The 24,888-nt window shown below is 32.5% G+C and overlaps 1 protein-coding gene across 1 annotated transcript in view; it reads right to left on the bottom strand.

Moving 5' to 3' along the window:
- Window positions 1-23,481: 23,481 nt before the first annotated feature.
- The window catches only part of LOC127737590 (uncharacterized), a 48,085-nt gene continuing 46,678 nt past the window's right edge, over window positions 23,482-24,888 (bottom strand). The window contains exon 17 of the mRNA XM_052248421.1: window positions 23,482-24,736. Within this exon, the coding sequence (XP_052104381.1) occupies window positions 24,489-24,736 (248 nt within the window). The 3' untranslated portion in view covers window positions 23,482-24,488. The remainder of the gene's footprint in view (window positions 24,737-24,888) is intronic.

Below are 24,888 nucleotides of genomic sequence, written 5' to 3'. Positions count from 1 at the left end.
GAGGGCAACAAAAAAAACAAATAACACAAAAACATTTAGTAGAGGGCAACAAAAAACAAACAACATAAACACATATAGTAGAGGGCAACAGAAACAAACAACATTAAAACATTTAGTAGAGAGCAACAAAAAATAAACAACATAAAAACATTTAGTAGAGAGCAACAAAAAACAAACAACATAAAGACATTAAGTAGAGGGCAACAGAAACAAGCAACATAAAGACATTTAGTAGAGGGTAACAGAAACAAACAACATTAAGATATATAGTAGAGGGCAACAGAAACAAACAACATGAAGACATTTAGTAGATGGCAACAGAAACAAACAACATAAAGACATTTAGTAGAGGGCAACAGAAACAAACAACATAAAGACATATAGTAGAGGGTAACAGAATAAAACCACATAAAGACATATAGTAGAGGGCAACAGAAACAAACAACATGAATACATATAGTAGAGGGCAACAGAAACAAACAACATGAAGACAATTAGTAGAGGGCAATAGAAACAAACAACATAAAGACATTTAGTAGAGGACAACAGAACCAAACAACATAAAGACATAAAGTAGAAGGCAACAGAAACAAACAACATGAATACATATAGTAGAGGGCAACAGAAAAAAACAACATGAATACATTTAGTAGAGGGCAACAGAAACAAACAACATGAAGACATATAGTAGAGGGCAACAGAATCAAAAAACATAAAGACATTTAGTAGAGGGCAACAATAACAAGCAACATAAAGACATTTAATAGAGGGCAACAAAAAACAAAAAACAATATTAACACATATAGTAGAGGACAACAGAAACAAACAACATAAATACATATAGTAGAGGACAACAGAACCAAACAACATATCGTTATTTTTAGATTCGGTATTTTATCAACTGTTTCTATTACTGAAATATATATGCATAATTTTTAAATACTCTGGGCAAATTTAGAGCTTGACAAATTGTATATATACAGATGTCTGTTGTCGAAGACTGTGTGTTCCCCACTAGATGTCTATTGGATTTGTTTTTGTTATTGGGTTGCAGTTTTATTGACTCATTCTCAACATCTCATTTTACTCATGCCAAAAGTTGTCTGTGAATACTAACTGTAGATGATAAAAGTGAATGTGATGTAAATGATCTACATCGACGAGACAGCAATCCTTACGATACAAACAATATAAAGACATATAGTAGAGGGCAACAGAAACAAACAACACAAACACATAAAATAGAGGGCAACAAAAATAAACAACATCAACACATTTAGAAGAGAGCAACAGAAACAAGCAACATAAACACATATTGCAGAAGGCAACAAAAAACAAACAACATAAATACATATAGTAGAGGGCAACAGAAACAAATAACATAAAGACATATAGTAGAGGACAACAGAATAAAACCACATAAAGACATTTAGTAGAGACCAACAGAAACAAACAACATAAAGACATATAGTAGAGGGCAACAGAAAAAAACAACATAAATACATATAGTAAAGGACAACAGAATAAAACCACATAAAGACATATAGTAGAGGGCAACAGAATAAAACCACATAAAGACATATAGTAGAGGGCAACAGAATAAAACCACATAAAGACATTAAGAAGAGGGCAACATAATAAAACCACATAAAGACATATAGTAGAGGGCAACAGAAACAAACAACATAAAGACATTTAGTAGAGGACAACAGAAACAAACAACATAAAGACATATAGTAGAGGGCAACAGAATAAAACCACATAAAGACATTTAGTAGAGGGCAACAGAATAAAACCACATAAAGACATATAGTAGAGGGCAACAGAATAAAACCACATAAAGACATTAAGAAGAGGGCAACAGAAACAAACAACATAAAGACATATAGTAGAGGGCAACAGAAACACACAACATAAAGACATATAGTAGAGGGCAACAGAATAAAACCACATAAAGACATATAGTAGAGGGCAACAGAAACAAACAACATGAATACATATAGTAGAGGGCAACAGAAACAAACAACATGAAGACAATTAGTAGAGGGCAATAGAAACAAACAACATAAAGACATTTAGTAGAGGACAACAGAACCAAACAACATAAAGACATATAGTAGAAGGCAACAGAAACAAACAACATGAATACATATAGTAGAGGGCAACAGAAAAAAACAACATGAATACATTTAGTAGAGGGCAACAGAAACAAATTACATGAAGACATATAGTAGAGGGCAACAGAAACAAACAACATAAAGACATTTAGTAGAGGGCAACAATAACAAGCAACATAAAGACATTTAATAGAGGGCAACAAAAAACAAAAAACAATATTAACATGTGGTTTTATTCTGTTGCCCTCTACTATATGTCTTTATGTTGTTTGTTTCTGTTGCCCTCTACTAAATGTCTTTATGTTGTTTGTTTCTGTTGCCCTCTACTAAATGTCTTTATGTGGTTTGTTTCTGTTGCCCTCTACTATATGTCTTTATGTTGTTTGTTTCTGTTGCCCTCTTCTTAATGTCTTTATGTGGTTTTATTCTGTTGCCCTCTACTATATGTCTTTATGTGGTTTTATTCTGTTGCCCTCTACTAAATGTCTTTATGTGGTTTTATTCTGTTGCCCTCTACTATATGTCTTTATGTTGTTTGTTTCTGTTGTCCTCTACTAAATGTCTTTATGTTGTTTGTTTCTGTTGCCCTCTACTATATGTCTTTATGTGGTTTTATTCTGTTGCCCTCTTCTTAATGTCTTTATGTGGTTTTATTCACATGTTTCTGTTGCCCTCTACTAAATGTCTTTATTTTGTTTGTTTCTGTTGCCCTCTACTAAATGTCTTTATGTTGTTTGTTTCTGTTGCCCTCTACTATATGTCTTTATATTGTTTGTTTCTGTTGCCCTCTACTAAATGTCTTTATGTGGTTTGTTTCTGTTGCCCTCTACTATATGTCTTTATGTGGTTTTATTCTGTTGCCCTCTACTATATGTCTTTATGTTGTTTGTTTCTGTTGTCCTCTACTATATGTAATTATGTTGTTTGTTTCTGTTGCCTTCTACTTAATGTCTTTATGTGGTTTTATTCTGTTGCCCTCTACTATATTTCCTTATGTTGTTTGTTTCTGTTGCCCTCTACTAAATGTCTTTATGTTGTTTGTTTCTGTTGCCCTCTACTAAATGTCTTCATGTTGTATGTTTCTGTTGCCCTCTACTATATGTGTTAATATTGTTTGTTTTTTGTTGCCCTCTACTAAATGTCTTTATGTTGCTTGTTATTGTTGCCCTCTACTAAATGTCTTTATGTTGTTTGTTATTGTTGCCCTCTACTATATGTCTTTATGTGGTTTTATTCTGTTGCCCTTTACTATATGTCTTTATGTTGTTTGTTTCTGTTGTCCTATACTATATGTGTTAATATTGTTTGTTTTTTGTTGCCCTCTTCTAAATGTCTTTATGTTGCTTGTTTTTGTTGCCCTCTACTATATGTGTTTATGTTGTTTGTTTCTGTTGCCCTCTACTATATGTGTTTATGTTGTTTGTTTCTGTTGCCCTCTACTATATGTCTTTATGTTGTTTGTTTCTGTTGCCCTCTACTATATGTGTTTATGTTGTGTGTTTTTGTTGCCCTCTACTATATGTGTTTATGTTGTTTGTTTCTGTTGCCCTCTACTATATGTGTTTATGTTGTTTGTTTCTGTTGCCCTCTACTATATGTCTTTATGTTGTTTGTTTCTGTTGCCCTCTACTATATGTGTTTATGTTGTGTGTTTCTGTTGCCCTCTACTAAATGTCTTCATGTTGTATGTTTCTGTTGCCCTCTACTATATTTGTTAATGTTGTTTGTTTTTGTTGCCCTTTACTAAATGTCTTTATGTTGCTTGTTTTTGTTGCCCTCTACTATATGTATTTATGTTGTTTGTTTCTGTTGCCTTCTACTTAAGGTCTTTATGTGGTTTTATTCTGTTGCCCTCTACTATATGTGTTTATGTTGTTTGTTTCTGTTGTCCTCTACTATATGTATCTATGTTGTTTGTTTCTGTTGCCTTCTACGTGATGTCTTTATGTGGTTTTATTCTGTTGCCCTCTACTATATGTCTTTATGTTGTTTGTTTCTGTTGTCCTCTACTATATGTGTTAATATTGTTTGTTTTTTGTTGCCCTCTACTAAATGTCTTTATGTTGCTTGTTTTTGTTGCCCTCTACTAAATGTCTTTATGTTGCTTGTTATTGTTTCCCACTACTATATGTTTTCATGTTGTTTGTTTCTGTTGCCCTCTACTATATGTCTTTATGTTGTTTGTTTCTGTTGTCCTCTACTAAATGTCTTTATGTTGCTTGTTACTGTTGCCCTCTACTATATGTCTTTGTGTGGTTTTATTCTGTTGCCCTCTACTATATGTCTTTATGTTGTTTGTTTCTGTTGTCCTCTACTATATGTCTTTATGTTGTTTGTTTCTGTTGCCCTTTACTAAATGTCTTTATGTTGCTTGTTTTTGTTGCCCTCTACTAAATGTCTTTATGTTGCTTGTTATTGTTTCCCACTACTATATGTTTTTATGTTGTTTGTTTCTGTTGCCCTCTACTAAATGTCTTTATGTGGTTTTATTCTGTTGCCCTCTACTATATGTGTTAATGTTGTTTGTTTTTGTTGCCTTCTACTAAATGTCTTTATGTTGCTTGTTTTTGTTGCCCTCTACTATATGTGTTTATGTTGTTTGTTTCTGTTGCCAATACTATATGTGTTTATGTTGTTTGTTTCTGTTGCCCTCTACTATATGTCTTTATGTTGTTTGTTTCTGTTGCCCTCTACTATATGTGTTTATGTTGTTTGTTTCTGTTGTCCTCTACTATATGTATTTATGTTGTTTGTTTCTGTTGCCTTCTACTTAATGTCTTTATGTGGTTTTATTCTGTTGCCCTCTACTATATGTCTTTATGTTGTTTGTTTCTGTTGCCCTCTACTAAATGTCTTCATGTGGTTTGTTTCTGTTGCCCTCTACTATATGTCTTTATGTGGTTTTATTCTGTTGCCCTCTACTATATGTCTTTATGTTGTTTGTTTCTGTTGTCCTCTACTATATGTCTTTATGTTGTTTGTTTCTGTTGTCCTCTACTATATGTGTTAATATTGTTTGTTTTTTGTTGCCCTCTACTAAATGTCTTTATGTTGCTTGTTATTGTTGCCCTCTACTATATATTTAGTAGAGGGCAACAGAAACAAACAACATAAAGACATTTAGTAGAGGACAACAGAACCAAACAACATAAAGACATATAGTTGAAGGCAACAGAAACAAACAACATGAATACATATAGTAGAGGGCAACAATAACAAGCAACATCAAGACATTTAGTAGAGGACAACAAAAAACAAATAATATTAACACATATAGTAGAGGACAACAGAAACAAACAACATAAAGACATATAGTAGAGGACAACAGAATAAAACCACATAAAGACATTTAGAAGAGGGCAACAGAATAAAACAACATAAAGACATTTTGTAGAGAACAACAGAAACAAACAACATAAAGACATTTAGAAGAGGGCAACAGAATAAAACAACATAAAGACATATAGTAGAGGACAACAGAAACAAACAACATAAAGACATATAGTAGAGGACAACAGAATAAAACCACATAAAGACATTTAGAAGAGGGCAACAGAATAAAACAACATAAAGACATTTTGTAGAGGACAACAGAATAAAACCACATAAAGACATTTAGAAGAGGGCAACAGAATAAAACAACATAAAGACATTTTGTAGAGAACAACAGAATAAAACCAGATAAAGACATATAGTAGAGGGCAACAGAATAAAACCACATAAAGACATTTAGTAGAGGGCAACAGAATAAAACCACATAAAGACATTTAGTACAGGGCAACAGAATAAAACCACATAAAGACATATAGTAGAGGGCAACAGAATAAAACCACATAAAGACATTTAGTAGAGGGCAACAGAATAAAACCATATAAAGACATTTAGTAGAGGGCAACAGAATAAAACCACATAAAGACATTTAGTAGAGGGCAACAGAATAAAACCACATAAAGACATATAGTAGAGGGCAACAGAATAAAACCACATAAAGACATTTAGTAGAGGGCAACAGAATAAAACCACATAAAGACATTTAGTAGAGGGCAACAGAATAAAACCACATAAAGACATATAGTAGAGGGCAACAGAATAAAACCACATAAAGACATTTAGTAGAGGGCAACAGAATAAAACCACATAAAGACATTTAGTAGAGGGCAACAGAATAAAACCACATAAAGACATATAGTAGAGGGCAACAGAATAAAACCACATAAAGACATTTAGTAGAGGGCAACAGAAACAAACAACATGAATACATATAGTAGAGGACAAAAGAAACAAAGAACATAAAGACATATAGTAGAGGGCAACAAAAAACAAACAATTTTCACAGATATAGTAGAGGACAAACAACAGAAACAAACAACATAAAGACATATAGTAGAGGGCAACAGAAAAAAACAACATAAAGACAAATAGTAGAGGGCAACAGAAACAAACAACATAAAGACAAATAGTAGAGGGCAACAGAAATCAAACAATATTCACACATATAGTAGAAGGCAACAGAAATCAAACAATATTCACACATATAGTAGAGGACAAACAACAGAAACAAACAACATAAAGACATATAGTAGAGGGCAACAGAAACAAACAACATAAAGACATTTAGTAGAGGGCAACAGAAACAAACAACATAAAGACATATAGTAGAGCGCAACAGAAACAAACAACATGAATACATTTAGTAGAGGGCAACAGAAACAAAGAACATGAAGACATATAGTAGAGGGCAACAATAATAAGCAACATAAAGACATTTAGTAGAGGGCAACAGAAACAAACAACATGAATACATATAGTAGAGGCCAACAGAAACAAAGAACATGAAGACATATAGTAGAGGGCAACAGAATAAAACCACATAAAGACATTAAGTAGAAGGCAACAGAAACAAACAACATAAAGACATATAGTAGAGGGCAGTAGAAACAAACAACATAAACACATATAGTAGAGGGCAACAAAAAAACAAATAACACAGAAACATTTAGTAGAGGGCAACAAAAAACAAACAACATAAACACATATAGTAGAGGGCAACAGAAACAAACAACATTAACACATATAGTAGAGAGCAACAAAAAATAAACAACATAAAAACATTTAGTAGAGAGCAACAAAAAACAAACAACATATAGACATTAAGTAGAGGGCAACAGAAACAAACAACATGAATACATATAGTAGAGGCCAACAGAAACAAAGAACATGAAGACATATAGTAGAGGGCAACAGAATAAAACCACATAAAGACATTAAGTAGAAGGCAACAGAAACAAACCACATAAAGACATATAGTAGAGGACAACAAAAAACAAACAACATAAAGACATTTAGTAGAGGGCAACAGAAACAAACAACATAAAGACATTTAGTAGAGGGCAACAAAAAACAAACAATATAAAGACATATAGTAGAGGGCAACAGAAACAAACAACATAAACACATATAGTAGAGGGCAACAAAAACAAGCAACATAAAGACATTTAGTAGAGGGCAACAAAAACAAACAACATAAGGACATATAGTAGAGGGCAACAGAAACAAACAACATAAACACATATAGTAGAGGGCAACAGAAACAAACAACATAAACACATATAGTAGAGGGCAACAGAAACAAGCAACATAAAGACATTTAGTAGAGGGCAACAAAAAACAAACAACATAAAGACATATAGTAGAGGGCAACAGAAACAAACAACATAAACACATATAGTAGAGGGCAACAAAAGCAAGCAACATAAAGACATTTAGTAGAGGGCAACAAAAACAAACAACATAAACACATATAGTAGAGGGCAGCAGAAACAAACAACATAAACACATATAGTAGAGGGCAACAAAAAAAAACAAATAACACAAAAACATTTAGTAGAGGGCAACAAAAAACAAACAACATAAACACATATAGTAGAGGGCAACAGAAACAAACAACATTAAAACATTTAGTAGAGAGCAACAAAAAATAAACAACATAAAAACATTTAGTAGAGAGCAACAAAAAACAAACAACATAAAGACATTAAGTAGAGGGCAACAGAAAAAAGCAACATAAAGACATTTAGTAGAGGGTAACAGAAACAAACAACATGAAGACATATAGTAGAGGACAACAGAAACAAACAACATAAAGACATTAAGTAGAGGGCAACAGAAACAAACAACATAAACACATATAGTAGAGGACAACAGAAACAAACAACATGAACACATATAGTAGAGGGCAACAGAAACAAACAACATAAACAACTATAGTAGAGGGCAACAAAAACAAGCAACATAAAGACATTTAGTAGAGGGCAACAAAAACCAACAACATAAACACATATAGTAGAGGGCAACAGAAACAAACAACATAAACACATATAGTAGAGGGCAACAAAAACAAGCAACATAAAGACATTTAGTAGAGGGCAACAAAAAACAAACAACATAAAGACATATAGTAGAGGGCAACAGAAACAAACAACATAAACACATATAGTAGAGGGCAACAAAAACAAGCAACATAAAGACATTTAGTAGAGGGCAACAAAAACAAACAACATAAACACATATAGTAGAGGGCAGCAGAAACAAACAACATAAACACATATAGTAGAGGGCAACAAAAAAAACCAAATAACACAAAAACATTTAGTAGAGGGCAACAAAAAACAAACAACATAAACACATATAGTAGAGGGCAACAGAAACAAACAACATTAAAACATTTAGTAGAGAGCAACAAAAAATAAACAACATAAAAACATTTAGTAGAGAGCAACAAAAAACAAACAACATAAAGACATTAAGTAGAGGGCAACAGAAACAAGCAACATAAAGACATTTAGTAGAGGGTAACAGAAACAAACAACATGAAGACATATAGTAGAGGACAACAGAAACAAACAACATAAAGACATTAAGTAGAGGGCAACAGAAACAAACAACATAAACACATATAGTAGAGGACAACAGAAACAAACAACATGAATATTTATAGTAGAGGGCAACAAAAACAAGAAATATAAAGACATTAAGTAGAGGGCAACAAAAAAAAACCCAACATAAACACATATAGTAGAGGGCAACAGAAACAAACAACATAAACACATATAGTAGAGGGCAGTAGAAACAAACAACATAAACACATATAGTAGAGGGCAACAAAAAAACAAATAACACAAAAACATTTAGTAGAGGGCAACAAAAAACAAACAACATAAACACATATAGTAGAGGGCAACAGAAACAAACAACATTAACACATATAGTAGAGAGCAACAAAAAATAAACAACATAAAAACATTTAGTAGAGAGCAACAAAAAACAAACAACATATAGACATTAAGTAGAGGGCAACAGAAACAAACAACATGAATACATATAGTAGAGGCCAACAGAAACAAAGAACATGAAGACATATAGTAGAGGGCAACAGAATAAAACCACATAAAGACATTAAGTAGAGGGCAACAGAATAAAACCACATAAAGACATTAAGTAGAAGGCAACAGAAACAAACCACATAAAGACATATAGTAGAGGACAACAAAAAACAAACAACATAAAGACATTTAGTAGAGGGCAACAGAAACAAACAACATAAAGACATTTAGTAGAGGGCAACAAAAAACAAACAACATAAAGACATATAGTAGAGGGCAACAGAAACAAACAACATAAACACATATAGTAGAGGGCAACAAAAACAAGCAACATAAACACATATAATAGAGGGCAACAAAAACAAGCAACATAAAGACATTTAGTAGAGGGCAATAAAAACAAACAACATAAACACATATAGTAGAGGGCAACAGAAACAAACAACATGAAGACATTTAGTAGAGGGCAACAGAAACAAACAACATAAAGACATTTAGTAGAGGGCAACAGAAACAAGCAACATAAACACATATAGTAGAGGGCAGCAGAAACAAACAACATAAGGACATATAGTAGAGGGCAACATAATAAAACCACATAAAGACATTAAGTAGAAGGCAACAGAAACAAACAACATAAATACATATATTAGAGGACAACAGAAACAAACAACATAAAGACATTTAGTAGAGGGTAACAGAAACAAATAACATAAAGACATATAGTAGAGGGCAACAGAAACAAACAACATAAACACATATAGTAGAGGACAACAGAAACAAACAACATAAACACATATAGTAGAGGGCAACAAAAACAAGCAACATAAAGACATTTAGTAGAAGGCAACAAAAAACAAACAACATAAAGACATATAGTAGAGGGCAACAGAAACAAACAACATAAACAACTATAGTAGAGGGCAACAAAAACAAGCAACATAAAGACATTTAGTAGAGGGCAACAAAAACAAACAACATAAACACATATAGTAGAGGGCAACAGAAACAAACAACATAAACACATATAGTAGAGGGCAACAAAAACAAGCAACATAAAGACATTTAGTAGAGGGCAACAAAAACAAACAACATAAACACATATAGTAGAGGGCAGCAGAAACAAACAACATAAACACATATAGTAGAGGGCAACAAAAAAACCAAATGACACAAAAACATTTGGTAGAGGGCAACAAAAAACAAACAACATAAACACATATAGTAGAGGGCAACAGAAACAAACAACATTAAAACATTTAGTAGAGAGCAACAAAAAATAAACAACATAAAAACATTTAGTAGAGAGCAACAAAAAACAAACAACATAAAGACATTAAGTAGAGGGCAACAGAAACAAGCAACATAAAGACATTTAGTACAGGGTAACAGAAACAAACAACATTAAGACATATAGTAGAGGACAACAGAAACAAACAACATAAAGACATTAAGTAGAGGGCAACAGAAACAAACAACATAAACACATATAGTAGAGGACAACAGAAACAAACAACATGAATATATATAGTAGAGGGCAACAAAAACAAGAAACATAAAGACATTAAGTAGAGGGCAACAAAAAACAAACAACATAAACACATATAGTAGAGGGCAACAGAAACAAACAACATAAACACATATAGTAGAGGGCAGTAGAAACAAACAACATAAACACATATAGTAGAGGGCAACAAAAAAACAAATAACACAAAAACATTTAGTAGAGGGCAACAAAAAACAAACAACATAAACACATATAGTAGAGGGCAACAGAAACAAACAACATTAACACATATAGTAGAGAGCAACAAAAAATAAACAACATAAAAACATTTAGTAGAGAGCAACAAAAAACAAACAACATATAGACATTAAGTAGAGGGCAACAGAAACAAGCAACATAAAGACATTTAGTAGAGGGCAACAGAAACAAACAACATGAAGACATTTAGTAGAGGGCAACAGAAACAAACAACATAAAGACATTTAGTAGAGGGCAACAGAATAAAACCACATAAATACATTAAGTAGAAGGCAACAGAAACAAACAACATAAATACTTATAGTAGAGGACAACAACAGAAACAAAGAACATGAAGACATATAGTAGAGGACAACAGAAACAAACAACATAAAGACATTTAGTAGAGGGCAACAGAAACAAACAACATAAACACATATAGTAGAGGACAACAGAAACAAACAACATGAATATATATAGTAGAGGGCATTAAAAACAAGAAACATAAAGACATTAAGTAGAGGGCAACAAAAAACAAACAACATAAACACATATAGTAGAGGGCAACAGAAACAAACAACATAAACACATATAGTAGAGGGCAACAAAAACAAGCAACATAAAGACATTTAGTAGAGGGCAACAGAAACAAACAACATAAACACATATAGTAGAGGGCCACAAAAAAACAAATAACACAAAGACATTTAGTAGAGGGCAACAAAAAACAAACAACATAAACTTATATAGTAGAGGACAACAGAAACAAACAGCATAAAGACATTTAGTAGAGAGCAACAAAAAATATACAACATAAAAACCTTTAGTAGAGAGCAACAAAAAACAAACAACATAAAGACGTTTAGTAGAGGGCAACAGAAACAAGCAACATAAAGACATTTAGTAGAGGGCAACAGAAACAAACAACATGAAGACATTTAGTAGAGGGCAACAGAAACAAACAACATAAATACATTTAGTAGAGGGCAACAGAAACAAGCAACATAAAGACATTTAGTAAAGGGCAACAGAAACCAACAACATGAAGACATATAGTAGAGGGCAACAGAAACAAACAACATAAAGACATATAGTAGAGGGCAACAGAAACAAACAACATAAACACATATAGTAGAGGGCAACATATTAATTCAGTTAATACAAAATCTGCCTGTGTTAGTTCTTTTAAGAAAATCAGAATGTTCATGACACAGTTTACAATGTGATTAACTGATGTCTAAAGGAAAGGAATCAGATGAAATTGTCAATACAAATAACTTCTTAAGAAATAACAGGATGTCATACAATGTGTTCAAATGAAAATATGTGAAAATTAAATCAATGTACATATTTTATTAACTATCACACTTGCCACTTTTGGGTATACAGACCATGTATAATGATGATAAAACTATTACTGAACAACTTTATATCAACTGAACCTTATCTATACCAATTCCCTTAATACTAACAGACTCGTAGTTTTGGATCTGTAACAGTACAACAAAAGAACAAACTATAAAAACTGTCAAAAAGAGAATAATTTCCTCAGAACGGCACTTTGCACAAAAACAACATCTAACAAAATTACAGAGACGAAAGACACACAGTACTATCATAAGAGTACTTGCAGATACTGCTAGCTAGTTCAAAGTTCAATTTCAATAATGAAATAGACCATGTTTTCTAAGACTCAATATCAATCAGTTATGTACACCTCCAATGTATATAGTGCAAAAAATCATACACAGTCTGGAAACACAAAACCTTGTGCAATGCGAATTCATGATTATCGATAGCGTAAATATTTGACTTCTAGTTAATTTTGCTATCACCTTGTGTATTTGTGTACAGAGAAAATAAAGGACGCACATGGCTAATTGCAGTTAAAGTTGAACTGTCAGATGTAATTAAGACAAGAAATAATTTTTGGTGTAGAGTAAATTTTTAGATATGCCTGCTTGACACCATCATACAGGATGGGAAATTCCGTTTGTAATAAATTTTCTACAGGTAAAGTTTAATTTTTATACCAAAAATATATGTCTATGAAGGAATAAAGAAAAATGTTTGGTTTTAATTAATTTATGATATCGAAATTCATTGGTTTGAAATGTAAACATAAGATTTTCATCAAACAAGCATGTTTGACCGTAAACTAGCATTAACTGGGACTTAACTTTGGATAGACAGTTATTGAAGTGTTTGGGGGCCGCATAGGCCACCCGAAGCTGAGCATTTCAAGGTTTGAAATCCTTGATCTTGCTTCTGTGGATCTCAACTGAATCGGATATTAGGGAAAGGATTGATAGTAAGTAAAACGATTAATTAAAAAAAACCGATTTAAGTTTGATTCTGCTTTCCTAATTATGTGACATTTCATCATCAATTTCTTGTTCAAGTTAACTATCATTCTATAGGTAGCTGCACTCTGCTTTTTAATTGTGTGTTTTAAGTTCTACGACATAGTCAGGAGCCAGTAATTCAGTGGTTGTTGTTTGTTGCTGTGTAACATATAAAAATAAGGAAATTTGGTATGATTGCCAATGAAACAACTATCCACCAAAGTTCAAATGAAGTTGGATGATAGGCAACCGTACGGCCTTTAACAATGAGAAAATCAAATACCGTATGGTCGGCTATAAACGGCCCCGACATGCAAACTATGAAACAATTCAATTGAGAAAACTAACGGCCTAATTTATAACAAACCAATTTACGAAAAACAAATATGACAGACATGAACCAACGACAACTACTGAACTACAGGCTCTTGACTTGGGACAGGCACATAAAGAATGTGGCGGGGTTAAATATGTTTGTGAACCTCCCCCTAATTTGGGACAGTGGTGTAACAGTACAACATCAGAACAAACTATAAAAATCAGTTGAAAAAGGCTTAACTCATCAGATGGATACAAATAGAAATAGATCTTAACAAAAACATAGAGTGGACGTGGATGGGTACTTGTACATCCCAAAAACGAAAAGACACTAGGTGTAAAAAAAATTACATTACATTCTTTCTTTAAAGGAACAAATATTATGAAACCATATGTTTTAGTTCCAGGAAAATATATTATAAAGGTGGAAATAATATTATGTAATGTTTGTTCACAAGAAATTTTATTTTCCATATTTTTGTTCCGGGGGAACAAGTATTATGCGGAACAAATATATGTTCACAACGTTTTGGATTTAATGAGTGTAATCTATGTATTACTAGTAAATTATTAAGTCAGGAATTTCGTTACCACAAATTACTTAAAAACTAAATGCTTTCATAGATACAAAGATTTGGTCTGCAAGTTTGGCTGTACCTGTAGAAAATTTATTTCAAACGGAATAGCACATCTTAAATTTTACGGTGATGTTGTAAACCGAGCCCGAAAATATAGATTCGATACGGGTAAACTTATCAATCCTTTAAATAAACTTATTCCAAAAGGTTACCTATTCAACACTGTAATCAAATCTTTGAATATTGTTTTTATTGACATACAAAGGACGCCTCCGGGTGCGGGAGTTTCTCGCTGCATTGAAGACCCATTGGTGGCCTTCGGCTGTTGTCTGCTCTATGGTCGGGTTGTTGTCTCTTTGACACATTCCCCATTTCCATTCTCAATTTTATATTGATTTTGTAATCAGTAAATTAAAACCATACTAATTTATTATACATATGTACTTTAACGGTACTACAATCTGTCGATACTTATATTTATAGTTTGGCATTGCACAAGGTTTTTTTTTTCTCCGACTGATAATGACGTCTTACACTAAAGATTGGATATTGGATGTGTACTGATTGATATCTTAGTCTTAGATACAAGATTTTTTTTCATTTTCATTAGTTGTTATTGGTTTTGAACTAGCTGTCAGTAACTGCGAGTACTCTCAGATCTGTACTTAATTTTCCTTTTTTAGACGGCGATGTTCCTTTGGCTCCATCATACGGTGTTTATATGTCCCAACTCGTTCGTTATGCCCAAGTGTGTAGTGATGTCATACATTTTAACGAACGTAATCAATGCATCACAGGTAAATTATTAAGTCAGGGATTTCGTTACCATAAATTATGTAAAACTTTTACTAAATTCTTTCATAGATACAAAGATTTGATTAGTAAATTTGGCTGTACCTGTAGAAAACTGATTAAAATTGGTATTTCACATCCTAAATGTTACGGTAATATTGTACTTAAAGCGCGAAAATCACTATGTGATCCGTGTAAACTCATCGAACCTTTAAACAAACTTATTAGTAAAGGTTATCTTACCAATGTTGTAATTAGATCTTTGAATATAGTTTACATTGGCACTAATATCGATTTTGTCATCAGCAAATTAAAACATAACTAATTTTTATTCTTTTCAAACGAGATGTATAAAGACACACCCACGTTCATTTTGATCTATAAAGAGTTTAAACTCCTAACTATCTTACTGTCTGTCGATACATTTATTTTTGGCATTGCACAAGTTATGTCTTCTTTGACTGTCCATGACGTTAAAATACTAAATCCCTGGGATGTGTTTTAGTTGATTTTAGTCTCTGATGCATGATTTTTTTATTATCAATTGTTTTGGCTTTTAACAAGCTGTCAGTAACTGCGAGTACTCTCAAATCGTACTTTCTTGTTTATTTGACCTGTTGATACTAATTGTAATGCTTTTTTGTTATTTAATGTTATTCAGGGTTATATCTGGTCTATATACCAGCTTTGATAAGTGTTTGGTATTACAATAAATTTTCACCTCGTACTATGAACATCAATATTATTTATTTTGTAAAAATATTTCCTTTCTCTATTGGAACTGTACACGAATACATAACAACAAAATTATTTTCATTTACCTGTGTTTAAAGTTTAATATTGCAAATGGCTGATATTTTTGTTCGAGCATATTGTTTTTCTTAATTTGTTTAACATTTCATACCGATATAACATGTTACTTTTATTATTCTTCCCTTAGTGTATTTATTTTGTATTTACATTGTATCATAGGTCAAATTTATTTGTTCAGTGTATGTTCCCTGGTGTTAATATGTGACTTTGTCCTTTGATTGAGTTAAGCTATTTCAGTTGATATTTTATAGCGTGTCTTTCTATGTTGTGATGTAACACTATTGTTTCAGAAAAAGGGTGAAGATTTGGTGCCATTAAAACGTTTAAACCCGCTGCATTTGTTTGCTAGCACCTGTCCTAAGTCAGGAATCTGATGTTCAGTAGTTGTCGTTTGTTGATGTGGTTCATAAGTGTTTCTCGTTTTTTATATAGATTAGACCGTTGGTTTTCCCGTTTGAATGGTTTTACACTAGTAATTTTTGGGGCCCTTTATAGCTTACTGTTCGGTGTGAGCCAAGGCTCCGTGTTGAAGACCGTACTTTGACCTATAATGGTTTACTTTTTTAAATTTTGACTTGGATGGAGAGTTGTCTCATTGGCACTCATACCACATCTTCTTATATCTATTGACTGCATCTTAATTACTGCTCACCTCACCTGTGTATGGCATTTACCTGTACAATTATTCCTGGAACTTTTATAATATAACAAATTTTCCACAAGAGCAAGTAATGGACGACCAAAACAAAGAGCGCCCTATCAGTATTGGTGAATATTTTCCTCTCATAAAAAGCTGTAAATGAACAGTCAATGCATTCTCGAGATTTTGTTCTAAACAGTGTTTTGTATATACATGTACAATGTATATGTTTAAATGTAAGCCAAAAAAAGTGTCCCATGAAATTGTGTCTTCTTGAACTATATTTTCCACAAGAGCAAGTAATGGACGACCAAAACAAAGAGCGCCCTATCAGTATTGGTGAATATTTTCCTCTCATAAAAAGCTGTAAATGAACAGTCAATGCATTCTCGAGATTTTGTTCTAAACAGTGTTTTGTATATACATGTACAATGTATATGTTTAAATGTAAGCCAAAAAAAGTGTCCCATGAAATTGTGTCTTCTTGAACTATATTTCACAGTTCATCTGTGAAATTTCGTTCACGGGACAGAATATCACATTTGTAAACTATAAAATAGTGTCTCCCTTAGTGAAAAATTGTCCCTAGTACTTGGACATAATTTCATAGATGTTTTATAAAAATATGTCACAAAGGACAATTTTTCATAGTGTAGCTGTTTTTTTCTGTCCCTAAAGAAGGGACATAATTTAGCAATCATTGAAATGTTTTAATCAATTAGTTAAATCATAATTGAAATTTAAATCAAGACAACACAGATGTGAACAAATATGGGAAGTGGTGAATATAAACAGCTATATGACTTTTTGTTTGATGGTCAATACCCTCCAAAGTTTAATAATAATGAAAGATAGATATCCCAACTAATGATATAACTGTTATTGAACAGGACATTCCGGTGACGCCTCCAAGACCCAAACGTATGCGCAAGAAGAAACGACAATCGAGTATTTATGAATATTATTCATGATAATATTGATCTTGTTAAAAATGACAATCCAAAGATGTTAAAACAATTCATTGATTCCTACTGTATATTTAAAAACAAATGTCGATTTAGTCTTATTATTTATTGTATATTAAATTGTTTGGTATTAGACAAGATTTTTATGCAATTTGGACATGACTTCACTATGAAAAAATATCTAACAAAGGTCAAAATAGAATATCTTTTCAAGGGACACTTTACACAGAAGTGGACAATATTTTATAATAAAATTCTGTCCTGGACAAAATTTCACAGGTCATATACGTGAAATTTTGTCCATGGGACATAATTTCATGGGGGACACTATTTAATCCTACATAAACATGCTTTTGCCTCATTTGTTGTTACTTATTTGCTACCATGATAGAAATCTGTATATTTGTTATAGGGAACTTAAAACAAAAGTTCCAATTCGAAGTTTCATACTAGTGGAAAATGTCACAACATTGTCCATAATATTTATTCCAAAGAACTTTTAGCATATAACAAAAGTACCATTGGGAACTTTCATTATGTAATATTTTATCCTTTGTGAAAGAAATTTTCTTATATCATTGAATAAAATATTACATAAGGAAAGTTCCCAATGGAACTTTTGTTATATGATAACAGTTCTTTGGAACAAATATTATGGGGGACTTATATTCTGTCACAACGTCACTACAGACACGAGCATAGCGAACGAGTTGGGATATATAAACACCGTAAGACGGTGCCAAAGAAACATCACCGTCCAAAAAGGGAAAATTAACAATAGGGAAAGAAAAATCATCCCTTTTGTCGTATTTTTTTCTGTAGTTTTGTGTAAAGTAAGTCCCTTTGGGTAAATCTCAGCAGTATATTCAGAGAACTCTTAATTTTTTAACGAAAAAATATCATCAAGATAACGGTAAGTGTTGTTGAATTTATCAATTAAATGGAATTTAGACGGTTTTTAACTGAGTTAGGCGATAAACTGTGATTCATAACAGTAAAGGAACAAGTCTGCTATTAAAGGGACACAATTGATATTTGTTTTTCGTTCATGATTTTGTACATTAATTAGATCGTTAGTTTTCTCGTTTGAATTGTTTTACATTTGTCATTTCGGTGCCTTTTAAAGCTGACTATGCGGTTTTGGCTTTGCTTAATGTTGAAGGCCTTAAGGTGACCTATGTAACATAGTTGAACATATACCTATGTTGCACTTAATAATATATAAATGTTATAACCCCGATATCAGACAAACCAAGATGCCAGATGACCATTTACCTAGCCTTGATGATATACAAACCAATTGTCCTTTATTAATACTAATCAAGAAGCCAGGAACCTAATTATGATGTATACCTTAGTCTCCAGAACATTAATTGACTTTCAATTAACTTATGATTTAGAATATCAGTACCTCATCATGTGCCTGTATTACAGAACCACTCTTGTAAACATTACCGTTTATGGACCACACTATACGAAAACCAGATAATCCTGTGATTCTAATAATTGATAGACATTTTGTAGTTTGACCAGAACTATCTTGTACTTGCACTGATGTGCACATAGACATTTTCATTAACGTATTATTTTCATGTAGTTTTAATAAAAGCATCATTTAAATTTTTGTGTTTCTAAACCATTACGTCACACTTATAGTTGATAATTTCTGTGTCATTTGGTCTCTTGTGGAGAGTTGTTTCATTGGCAATCATACCACATCTTCTATTTTTTTTTAAATATGCAAACAATGGAGGCGGCCGCGCAAATAAAACTAGTTTAACCCCACCACTTTGTGTGCCTTTATCAAATCAGTCTTTCTGGATCATGTGTTGTTCGTTGTGGTTCGTCATTATTTGTACGCCTCTTTTTCGCAGAAGGGTTTTGGTGGTTGATGTGGTCTGTTGAACTGTCAGGATTTTTTTTATGATTCGTATCATCCTTTTGTATGTATTATTCATGAGCTCTAAAGCGCTCTTTTTTTTTTATTAAAAACTTATTTGGTAACGTAGCATGATCACTGTTATCGAATTGACTAGAATTATAAAATCTTAGACAAAAATAGCAAAATCGTATCGTGAATCGTATGTGGTCAAAGCGAGGCGCAAATATCAGATAACATATAATTAAACATTTTCTTAAATTATTTCATGTGGCAGCAAGGTGATGACATATATGAGGTAAAGAAAAACGTCGACTGTTTTATTCCTATAAAACTTCTTTCCGTCCCGCACTTTTGAAATTGCTGGGGTCGAAATGGTCGCACAAAACATATTTTTTCAGGCTTAAAAATCGATTTACATATATTTTTTTATTTAAAGTTGGAAGAGGCATCTCCTACACCTCTATGTGAGGTCATAAACATGTAAAAGTAACAAAAATCAAATCACAATAATAATTAAAAAATTTACAAAAAAGACATTAACATCAAATATATGTGACAGAGTTAAAATATTTTTCATGTTTGACAAAATGTCCCCTACCCTTGCGGATGCTTTATAAATCCCAAACTAGCATTAGCGGTATTCCGGGGACTGTGACCACACTCTAAACAAGATGGTTAATTGATGGGTTGCACAAATCCTTAAATAAAGACGACAAGTACGGTAATATTCCAATCACCATTGTTTCAATAGTCGAGAGTGAGTTGTACTTTAATGGGCATTTGGAAAAGGATGTCAGAATCTAAATAAAATGGATGCCTGAATCCAAATTATATTGTATCAAGTCATCATTCATATACAACTTGAATGCCATCATCCAGATGAACTCTAATTCTATTTATCGAATTGGGTGCTAGCAGACATAGGATTCTAGCATCAAAACGAAAAGTCAACGTCTATTGTTTTATATATTAGATGATTTAAATAACGAGGTTTCACTATAGAACTTGAGTTTGTCATATAAACATCCTGCAATGATGAATATGCTTTTTGCGGAATATTTCGGCATCCAAATCCCCTTTTAAATATAATATATACGTAAATGGTAGGTAATATCTTGTACAATACATCTTTACAACTACAAATTTATACAAAACAATAAATCTTATTTCCAAATACATGTATGTCATCAAGGGGGCATATACATTTAATCAATAGTACCATTCACAGTATTACTATACACACAGCATTCATTTAACAAAACAAATATTATCTTTCACATCAAAACAAATAGTATCTTTCACAGTAATACAATACCCACAGCATTCATTTCACAAATCAAATACATCAGTAAGTCAAATCATAACATTTTGAAATAGAAATGATATATATAATGGTTTCTTCTCCGTAGATGTGGTAAAGATAATCGTCTTCTCACTGAATTTTATTTACAAAATGTGTGAAAATAATATTTATATTTGCCTAAAAAAGTACAATTGAATTTTAAGCTGCAACATCAGAGGAACGATGCCATAGGACTGTGGACTTCGTTGCTCTCACAAATCTTATCTCGTCCAATGCAGGGATTCAAACAATGGTAATTTAAGACGTGTCATGTCAAATAAATATATTAATGAAGTAAGAGCATTACTGGGTATGCATCCATCACTGATACATTATGATGATATGTTTTTTGTTTTGTTTCCTTAGTGCAACAGAAACTAGAACGGTGATCAAGGATCTAAGTGATTTAAAGCTTGGATATTGTATCTCACACAGTCTTCATTGTGTCTTAAACAGTCACGGAAGATACATTTGATAATTACTATTTTTAGAAATAAATCTTCAAAAAGAGGTGACAATTATTTAATCTTCTTCGTTCATGTCATGACACTCAGTTTGTCCCTTAAGTTGAGATTAAGACAAGATGGATTATCTTTAAACGTTTCTTGAATTATGTAATTTCGGTCATTCCCAAATTAAGCAAAGTGAAAACAATGATAATTACCCTCAACATCCCCAGAGATAAAAAGAGTACAATTTTTGTCATTTAGAAGAAATCCCCCTCGTACTTTCCTGTCACACCTTTTTTAGCTCACCTGACCTGAAAGGTCAAGTGAGCTTTTCTCATCACTTTGCGTCCGTCGTCCGTCGTCCTGCGTCCGTCGTCCGTCGTCCGTAAACTTTTACAAAAATCTTCTCCTCTGAAACTACTTGGCCAAATTAAACCAAACTTGGCCACAATCATCATTGGGGTATCTAGTTTAAAAAATGTGTCCGGTGACCCGGCCAACCAACCAAGATGGCCGCCATGGCTAAATATAGAACATACGGGTAAAATGTAGATTTTGGCTTATATCTCTGAAACCAAAGCATTTAGAGCAAATCTGACATGGGGTAAAATTGTTTATCAGGTCAAGATCTATCTGCCCTGAAATTTTCAGATGAATCTGACAACCCGTTGTTGGGTTGCTGCCCCTGAATTGGTAATTTTAAGGAAATTTTGCCGTTTTTGGTTATTATCTTGAATATTATTATAGATAGAGATAAACTGTAAACAGCAATAATGTTCAGCGAAGTAAGATCTACAATTTAGTCAACTTGACCAAATTAGTCAGTTGACCCCTTAAGGAGTGATTGCCCTTTATAGTCAATTTTTAACCATTTTTCGTAAATTTTTGTAATCTTATACAAAAATCTTCTCCTCTGAAACTACTAAGACAAATTTAACCAAACTTGTCCACAATCATCATTAGGTTATCTAATTCAAAAAATGTGTCCGATGACCCCGCCGGCGAACCAAGATGGCCGACATGGCTAAAAAATAGTACATAGGGTAAAATGCAGTTTTTGGCTCATATCTCTGAAACCAAAGCATTAAGAGCAAATATGACTGAGGGGTAAAATTGTTTATCAGGTCAAGATCTATCTGCCCTGAAATTTTCAGACCAATCAGGCAACACGTTGTTGGGTTGCTGCCCCTGAATTGGTAATTTTAAGGAAATTTTGCCGTTTTTGGTTATTATCTTGAATATTATTATAGATAGAGATAAACTGTAAACAGCAATAATGTTCAGCAAAGTAAGATCTACAATTAAGTCAACTTGACCAAAATGGTCAGTTGACCCCTTAAGGAGTGATTGCCCTTTATAGTCAATTTTTAACCATTTTTCGTAAATTTTTGTAATCTTTTACAAAAATCTTCTCCTCTGAAACTACTAAGACAAATTTAACCAAACTTGGCCACAATCATCATTAGGGTATCTAGTTTTAAAAATGTGTCCGATGACCCCGCCCGCGAACCAAGATGGCCGACATGGCTAAAGAATAGTACATAGGGTAAAATGCAGTTTTTGGCTCATATCTCTGAAACCAAAGCATTTAGAGCAAATCTGACAGGATAAAATTGTTCATTAGGTCAAGATCTATCTGCCCTGAAATTTTCAGACAAATCAGGCACCACGTTGTTGGGTTGCTGCCCCTGAATTGGCAATTTAAAAAAAAATTTTGCAGCTTTTTGTTATTATCTTGAATATTATTATAGATAGAGATAAACTGTAAACAGCAATAATGTACAGCAAAGTAAGATCTACAAATAAGTCAACATGACCAAAATTGTCAATTGACCCCCTGAAGGAGTTATTGCCCTTTATAGTCAATTTTTTACAATTTTCATAAATTTTGTAAATTTTTGTAAATTTTTACAAAATATTTTCCACTGTAACTACTGGGCCAAGTTCATTATAGATAGAGATAATTGTAAGCAGCAAGAATGTTCAGTAAAGTAAGATCTACAAACACATCACCATCACCAAAACACAATTTTGTCATGAATCCATCTGTGTCCTTTGTTTAATATGCACATATACCAAGGTGAGCGACACAGGCTCTTTAGAGCCTCTAGTTAAGCTTTGCCTCTGTCGAATACTGTCCAAAAAGGAAAGAACTTTTACCTCCCAAATTTGAATTAAATATTGCGTAAGTTTACCATCAGAACCATTTATGTATACACGTTGATTTTTAAACTTTCATTTAATTTTTATGTTATCCTCCCATATTTGCATTGAATGAAAATTAGAGGCAATAGAAGTTTACCGTTGTTCAAGGACTGTAAATTCATTAATAAGAAAAACTCAATTTAAAAAGGGAATCAGACGACTATGCGTGGTATCTAAATGATCTAAATGATCTAAGACCGCAAAACCTGTCTTATGAATAGATAAACCAACACATCGTTAAATTGTGATGTGGCAGTAAAACTTGTAGTTTCGGTTTTCATTCGTTCTCCTCACAACCTTAATGGAGCGTTCTCACAAGAGATGAAACGAATCCATATGACAGACACGAATGTAGCACATATAGTGTTGCTACAACAATACAAAATAATGGAATACGGAATATAGCATTAACATTTTCATTAACCCCAAAATGAAGATAATATATTTTTGTAACTTCAAAGAAGTTCAATAAACTGTAATGTAATATATGAAAACAATTAATTTTCCTTGAGAACTTATTCACTTTTGAGTTATGTAGAGGAATTTCCACCATACATACAAATTAAATCACTGTTAATGACCTAAATTTCTTAAAACAAATTGTGCATGTATTATGTCGTTACTCAAATTGCTCATAAACTCCTGTCTGTTCACCCTTTATGCATATGTATACTTTGTTTACTGTAGATTCATTATTATTCGTTGGATAGCAATTTTCGTGGATTTCGTGGGTACTGGTGAACCACGAATTTAAATGTTCAACGAAGAGTTCTATAGACTTGAATGCAGACTTTTGTAAAACCACGATATCAAATATTCACGAAAATACAATTTTTCCTTAATCCCCGAAAATTGGTACTCACGAAAAAAAAAAATGAATCCATAGAAATGGATATATATTTTTTTTAATGATGAACTACACAAGCGATGCATTGGTGCATTTTTCGATAGACAAAAGAGGTTTAAAGAAACTGTTAGTGTCCCTATTACAAATTTCATCATCAAAATGAACACAAGCGCACTTGCTAGTTGACCAATATGTTGATAACGAGCAGGTTTGAGAAACCAATTTTCCATTCGAACATTGGTAAAAATTAGTACAGTCATCTTTGTCTGGAAAGTATGCTTCACCTTGTGGATCATCCTTGCAATCAGGTACACAATCTATAAAAATAAAATGTGTATGTAATCTCCCTGTCTAATACTTACGTCCAAAATAAATGATTAATAACTAATTGTAGAATTAAACATGACAAAAAAAAAACCAGACTTCATCCTCCCAAATCATTCATACTTCTAATAAAAATGGTTTTGAT

The sequence above is a fragment of the Mytilus californianus genome, unplaced genomic scaffold (assembly GCF_021869535.1).
Source record: "Mytilus californianus isolate M0D057914Y unplaced genomic scaffold, xbMytCali1.0.p SCAF_4, whole genome shotgun sequence".
In the NCBI taxonomy this organism is placed as follows: domain Eukaryota; kingdom Metazoa; phylum Mollusca; class Bivalvia; order Mytilida; family Mytilidae; genus Mytilus; species Mytilus californianus.
The sequence above is the reverse complement of the archived record's forward strand: the minus strand, read 5'-3'. Positions and strand labels throughout refer to the sequence as shown.